The sequence below is a fragment of the Berghia stephanieae genome, chromosome 7, assembly GCF_034508935.2.
Source record: "Berghia stephanieae isolate SIO BIC M18660-M18661 chromosome 7, UCSD_Bste_1.3, whole genome shotgun sequence".
NCBI lineage: Eukaryota > Metazoa > Mollusca > Gastropoda > Nudibranchia > Aeolidiidae > Berghia > Berghia stephanieae.
The window spans coordinates 25,903,206-25,910,705 of NC_088366.1; the positions used below are offsets into that span (position 1 = coordinate 25,903,206).

Here is a 7,500-nt window from a genome sequence, read left to right on the forward strand (position 1 = left end):
AATGATATCGTCAGCTATCCCGCATGCATTTTGGCATCTTTGTAGTATTCTATCCATTTCCATTTGAAAAATATCTTGGCTTACTGATAAGCCAAAAGGAAGGCGTTGGAAACAGTATCTTCCAAAAGGGGTTTGGAATGTGGTGAGAGGTTGGCTCTCAGGATGAAGTTTTACAGACCAGTATCCAGATTTAGCATCCAACTTTGAAAAGTACTTTGCACCTGCGAACTCGTGATTGAGTTCCTCCACAGTAGGAATTCTATGGTGTGGTCTCAGAAGCGCTCTGTTTAGGTGTTTTGGGTCAAGGCAGGTTCTCAGACTGCCATCTTGTTTTGTTACATAGGTCAATGAGCTTACCCAACTGGTTGGTTCCTCTATTCGACGTATCACGTTTTGTTCACACATATTGTCGAGCTCCAGTTTGATTTTTTCTTTTAGAGCGATGGGGACTTTTCGAGGGGGGTCGATGCGGGCAGGTACATTGGGGTCAATAGTTAGTTTGTGTTCAGTTTTGAACTCGCCGATGCGGTCAAATTGCGATGGGTACAGCGCTTTCAGGTCGTGGATGTTTCTTATTGTAGTGTTTTTGTTTTTCGTAGCATGGAGGGGGCAGTGGAGGGTGATGATTTTGAATTCTTCGCAGCTCGGGAGACCGAGTATCGCTGGTCCAGCAACATCTACTATGTAGAATTGGGTGTTTATCCATTTTGATTGTCTGTGCTGGCATGGTATGTTTGTGGTGCCGAAGCACTTGATTTCTGTTCCATTGTAAGCAGTGAGGTTTGTGTTTGTATGTTTTAATGTCCCTGCCACCGGTTTCCCTTTGCTGTCAATGTATTTCGGATACATTTGTCTATAAATTCTGAGAGGTAGTGTGTTTGCCTGTGCTCCTGTGTCTAATTTTAGTTGTAAATCATGGATACCTGGAATATCTGAAAGTTCGATTTGTAGTATTGTGAATGCTTCGTTCCTACCGCGTTGTTTTGTTTTGATTTCGGAAAATGAGAAGGAATGTAGTTGTGAATTCATGTCATCTGTTTCTGATTCTGCACCGGATTCGTCTCTTTCTATTGTGTGCATATTGTTTTGCGGTTGTCTTCGGTAACTACGTTGTTGTGGGTTAGTTTGTTGTTGATATTTAGTTGTTAGGCAAAGTTTTGCCCAATGTCCAAGTTTTCCACAAGCGCCACATGTCGATTTGGCAGCTGGGCACTGTCCCCTGTTGAAGGGGTGATCTCGGCCACAGTTTTTGCAAACCGACCGTTGTACTGGTTTGTTATGGATGGGTCGTTGTGCTGATTTGTTACGTAGTGGATGGATAATATCGATTGATTTCTGGTTCGTGGTTGGATGCTCGATTGCTTTCAGTGCAGTTAGATGTTGTAGGGAAGCTTCGTGCGATCTTCCGAGTTGTAGAGCCTCATCTAAAGTATACGTTTGGGGTTTGGTGAGGAGTTCTTTTTGGAAATCAGCGATAGGTGTTGCCGCAATTATTATCTCGATTAGTCTGTTTTGCAATTCATCGTTTGTAAATTTACATTTGTTTGCGATTTGCTTGGCTCTATTCACAAAATCATCCAACGATTCTTCAGTTTGTTGTCGTAAGGTAGAGAGTTTTAGACGATTGATTCGAAAGTTATCAGCGGGATCGAGCTGTCTTGCAAATCTTTCCCAGATTATCTCTGGGTTTGACTTCTCTTGCTCGGTAAGATTCCAGCTGTTGAATCTGGTGAGACCTTCCTCTCCTGATGCTAGGAGTATTGTTGCCACTTTTTCCTCGTTTTTGAGCTTGGAATTAATTATGAAGTAAAGCTCCATTCTCTGTTTAAATAGTCTGAAAGCATCTGACAAATTGGGGGCACCCCAGTCCATTGTTGGAGGTTTATCGGCCATGACGAACAATCAGTTGAATGCCGGTTTGAGGATAGAAGTCAGTACTTCTGACTCGGTAGACCACAGGTGAAAAAATGAAAATAAAATGCTTGGTGGAAAATACTAAAGTCTTAGAAATTTAGAAATACTTATCAAATGGGGAATGAAGATTCGCTGCCACCATGTAATGTTTTGATTAAAGGAATGACAAGCTGAAGGTTTAGTTTGAAACTCAAAGCAACATGTTTATTTCTTAGTCTGGTAAAAAGTGTTGCGTAACCAGAATACAGTTCCAACGGTAGCAGTCTCAATATAAGGGACTTAACCAAGTTAAATTGTACTTGTTAATATACTCAGTTGCAACCCTTAGTCCATGACACCTGTGACATAGAATCTTAATGTCAGTAAAGCCTTTAGCACAGGTGACAGTGACAACTCTCTCAGCAGCACAAATTATTCAAGATCGAAGCTTAAACGACCAAGTCTAGAATAGCCTGCCGATGAAATCGAAATTGCTTGAACACTTTAATGTCGCTGGCCACCCCTCGGGTGTGTGTGTCAGATCACTAGATACAAAGTTTGGGTGAATCGTTCGTCTTCGTCGACGTAGTCGCCATTTTTCTTCCGTGTAGACAGATCATTAGACTCACGTTTTAGAAGTTAATCCAAAAAGAAACAAAAAAAAATAAAGAAAAATTAAACATCAAGTTGTTTTTTTTCCGTTGACATTTTTCATTAACTCTCTCCTCTCCTTACTGGCCATTTTCAGGATTTTTCATAAAAATTGACGACAAACTAATGCAACAATAGATTTTTGATCACTCAAAAGCAGTAAGTTCTTGCGATACAATTTTGTTAGCAAAACAAGCTCTATAGTACACTGTTCATTTTCTTTATATTTTGTCATGTACAAAAGAAATTAGAATGAAAAATATTTGGGTTGAGTAGTCGCAAATGTGACGATGCTCCTATTGTTGGTAATGAGAATATTAACCCCTCTCCTTACCACCCATAGGAAAACCGTCATACTTTTTCGATGCAGCCAACATTTTGTCATTCAAATTTCTTTTGTACATCATAATAATATTTTAACAAAAAATGTTTGTTATAGTTAAAGTATATTAACACTGTGTTAAGGAGCTCGTTTTGCAAAAAAAATGTTTAGATAGCGAGAACTAACAGGTTTTTTGTCAGAGTGAAATAAATCTATTTTTGTATAGGTTGGGTGTGAATTTTTGGGGAAATTCCGTAAAATGGCCAGAAAACTAGAGAGTTAAGGGACAAACACATTTAAATGAGAGGTGCTCACAACCGTAACACGTTTGCATTTTCGTTACTTTTCAGGCGGCGGTGGAGATTTTATGGGAGGAGGAGGAGGTATGTATTGCACAACACCAGTAAAGTAGTAGAACAGTTTTGTAGATCTTTAAAAAAAAAACCAACCTTTCTATGGCACATCTATAAATGTACTCAAGACTCTTTACAAGGCCTACAAAGTTAACAGTAACACTAAACTTGTAGGACAAAACATGATACATGAATGGCGCCGTTAATTTAATTAATTATTTTTTAAATTATTTTTTTCTTGAGAGAGAGATAGAGAGAGAGAGAGAGAGGAGGGGGAAGAGCGCGCGCACGCGATAAAGATTGATAGACAGATAGATAGATAGATAGATAGATAGATAGATAGAGAGAGAGAGAGAGAGAGAAAGAAAGAAAGAGAGAGAGAGAGAGAAAATACATGCTATAATCTTCCAGATACTTATTTTCCTCCTGAATGTGGTTAGGCGAATGTGAGTAATGAACCTTTTCCAAGGACTCAACTTTCAACCGTCAGAGCGAGACTGGAACCACGAAACAGGTCAAAGCGAATGCCATACCACAAACCCTCACCACCAAGTCAAGTTACATGAAACTCAGCTTGTTTCCTACTGGGCGTCAAAATCAGGTCTTGGCATGCCCATTGAATGTTTAAATAAACGATTTAAGACGTTTTATTTCATTATTTAATTCAAAACGAGTCAACACATATAGCAAATGTTAATTGTTTTACTTCATGTACCTTTTTGTTAAAAGGTGACATGTGAAAAGTTTAAACTAGTACATGCAAATTAAGGTAAAATAAAAATCTTGTTAATGATACAGCAACTCATAACATCACAGACAACATTGTCAAATACTTTTACGCTTGGTTTCAAAATACAGATACGAGGGTGATTGTAAATGAGTATTTTTTTTATTCGCGAGTATAATATATATATATATATAATATATATATATATATATATATATATATATATATATATATATATAATAAGTTATCAATAGACTTAACCCTAAGTGGATACTTTTAACTTCAAAATTAATTTAATTTACAGGATTTGTGCATAAGAAAAGTAGATATTTCTTGAACTCCTGTTTTGTTTTTACAAAAGATGATAATATTTGTCTATTATGCTATAGTAAAATCGGGGTTTCCCCAAAGGAAATTGGTGTAAAAATAATATACATACATTTTTTTCATTTCCTTTTCAGACGGGATGCCAGATTGTACGTATAATACACTGTCTTACTTTTAAAAGCACATTTGAGAGAGAGAGAGAGAGAGAGAGTATGAGAACACGACCTTTGGATACTTTTAACTTCGAATTTAATTGAATTTACAAGATAAGTGCGGGAGAAACTCTTGTTTTGTTTTTACAAAAGATGATAATATTTGTCTATTATGCTATAGTAAAATCGGGGTTTCCCCAAAGGAAATTGGTGTAAAAATAATATACATACATTTTTTTCATTTCCTTTTCAGATGTGATGCCAGATTGTACGTAAAAGCACATTTGAGAGAGAGAGAGAGAGAGAGAGAGAGAGAGAGAGAGAGAGAGAGAGAGAGAGATAAAGAAAAAAAGAGAGAGAGAGAGAGAGGCAGAGACAGACAGAGAGAGAGAGAGAGAGTATGAGAACACGACCTTTGGATACTTTTAACTTCGAATTTCATTGAATTTACAAGATACGTGCGGGAGAAACTCCTGTTTTGTTTTTACAAAAGATGATAATATTTGTCTATTATGCTATAGTAAAATCGGGTTTCCCCCAAGGAAATGTGTGTAAAAATGATATACATTTTTGTTCATTTCCTTTTCAGATTGGGTGCCAGTGCCAAATTATACGTTTAATACACTGTCTCACTTTTAAAAGCACCTTTGGCTAATATATAGAGTCATTTCATTAAATCTGCTCAACTCGCTCTACAAAGGGTACCAACCCAACTGTAACACTCAATATGTAGATGGAGACATATTATACTTTTATTTTTTTTTATTTTTTTTGGGGGGGGGGTGGTGACCACCTGATATATTATGCTAATAGGTGATTTTTCAATCAAAAATTATCTAAAATATTAAATTTTAATTCATGTCACTTTAATAATCTATATTTTTATTAAATGTTTTCTGTAAAACGGATCTATAAGGTTAACTTGAGCTTGAACTTTAATCCTAAGTGGATACTTTTAACTTTAACTTTAATTTAATTTACAGGATACGTACGGGTGAGAAAAAAAAATATTTCTTGAAATCCTACTTTTGTTTTTACAAAGGATAAAATATCTTTCTATTATGCTATAGTAAAATCGGGTTTGTCCTTCAAGGAAGTGTAAAAATAATATTCATTTTTGTTCATTTCCTTTTCAGACGGGATGCCAGATGGTACGTATATCAGTCTTACTTTTAAAAGTACATTTGGGTAATATGTAGGGTTTTATCTCTAACTCTCTTCAACTCGCTTTACAAGGGGTCCCAACCCAACAGTAACACTCACGAGACACACGTACACACACACACACACACACACACATATATATATATATATATATATATATATATATATATATATATATATATATATATATCGAGTATGGATGTCCTGTAGTTCAAACAGTGCTCCATAAATTTATCCATTCAGAGTACATTAAAAAGAATCAAAACCAACTCACATGTATCCAAGACGGACGTTTCAACACCCAAGGCGTCTCATCAGTTGGATCTTTTTGGATGGAGGATAAATCCGGCGTGTTTGCGTTAGTTTTGAGTGCTCTCCTCCGCCTCCCTCCTCCTCCTCCCCCTCCCCCCCCCCCTTTTTTTTTCTTTCTCCCCCTCTCCCCCTCTGACCCCTCCCGTGAATGTGACAGCTCCCTTCTCTCTCTCTCTCTCTCTCTCTCTCTCTCTCTCTCTCTCTCTCTCTCTCTCTCCCTCTCTCTCGCTCCCCTCCTCTCTGATGAGACACCTTGTGTGGAAACAGCGTCTTAGATGATTTGTATATATCTATTTTAAAAGTACATTTGGATAATACATAGAGCAATATCCCTGCCCTAAATCTGTTCAACGCGTTTGACGATGGGTCCTAAGCCAACAGTAACACTACATTTAGGACGAGACATGACGTCTTTTACCCGATATTACAGGATTTTTCCACTGAGGAGGAACTACGTCAATGATCGGATTTATTCAAAAGTGCTACCAAAATAAAGGCGAAAGAAGGATCTTTCTTTTGTTATAACTTTCAACTGTGTTTGCGGGACTCAAGCTCTAAACATCATTTTAAAAAAAATTAAATCCTAGAAAGAAAGCAACTCTTTTATGAAAGTTAAGAGTCGTTTCCGAGGACTCAAATTTACGCCTCCGAGAGCGGGGCCCAGGAATTTGAAGGTTGGAAGGCAGCAGCTTCTAATGGTGCTCACTCTACTATATTATGACGATCGACCGAATCTGCAAATTCTGTACCGCACTCGTCCTCCATCCAAACCCGCCCGGAAGCTTCGTCACAACGCACTGTTTTACTAGATTCTCTGCGGTTTCGGGTTCGTTACCACAACGGTGGACAGGTGGCAAGTCCCCACTGATGCAATAGCGTGCTGTTAAGCAGGTTCTTGACCGAAGCCGATAGGCTGCCACCCAATGTCTCCTCTTGCTGGTGGAAACGCCTGACAACTTCTCTCCCAGTTTCGAGGAGTCGATGTCTCCCTTCTCTCTCTCTCTCTCTCTCTCTCTCTCTCTCTCTCTCTCTCTCTCTCTCTCTCTCTCTCTCTATCTCTCTCTCTCTCTCTCTCTCTCTCTCTCTCGGGATTGAATTGATCCAAACCAACTTTCATCTCGATTATTATTATGCAGCTCTGTTCGAAGTCAGGGAAGCTACGTACAAGGGTCATCAAATCTCAAACCACAAGACCACAAAGCCACTCAAAGGTCCATAGAAAACTCTTCTATTAAATGTTCTAAAATAATTCGAATATTATGTTTTCATTGAAAAATAAACTAGCTAGCTATCGAATTATGATAATAAAAACTCTATTGTAAATTTGAAAATGAAGGTTTTGAATTATTTTTTCTCTTCTTTTTCATCATCATCCTCCTCCTCCTCCTCCTCACCATCATCATCATCATCATCATCATCATCATCATCATCATCAGGAATAAATTTGTATTTGCAGGTCTGATAACTTCAAATCGACATGGGATCCTCATTGTTGTAATCGTAATTCTCTCAAGCCAACGCAAAATGCTTTTTATTACATTAATGTTAAATCAAATCCTCAATGACGATCAGTTATAAGACCTGCAAGCTGGTGCATGT

At 37.8% G+C, this 7,500-nt stretch overlaps 1 protein-coding gene across 6 annotated transcripts in view; it reads left to right on the plus strand.

The window, feature by feature from the left end:
- LOC144976952 (uncharacterized) overlaps positions 1-7,500 on the plus strand; it is a 111,822-nt gene that overhangs the window by 52,871 nt on the left and 51,451 nt on the right. For all 6 annotated transcript variants that reach the window (XM_078921586.1, XM_078921590.1, XM_078921591.1 and 3 more), the window contains 3 exons: positions 3,217-3,249; positions 4,408-4,422; positions 5,562-5,576. In XM_078921586.1, coding sequence (XP_078777712.1) covers positions 3,217-3,249; positions 4,408-4,422; positions 5,562-5,576 — 63 coding nt within the window. The remainder of the gene's footprint in view (positions 1-3,216; positions 3,250-4,407; positions 4,423-5,561; positions 5,577-7,500) is intronic.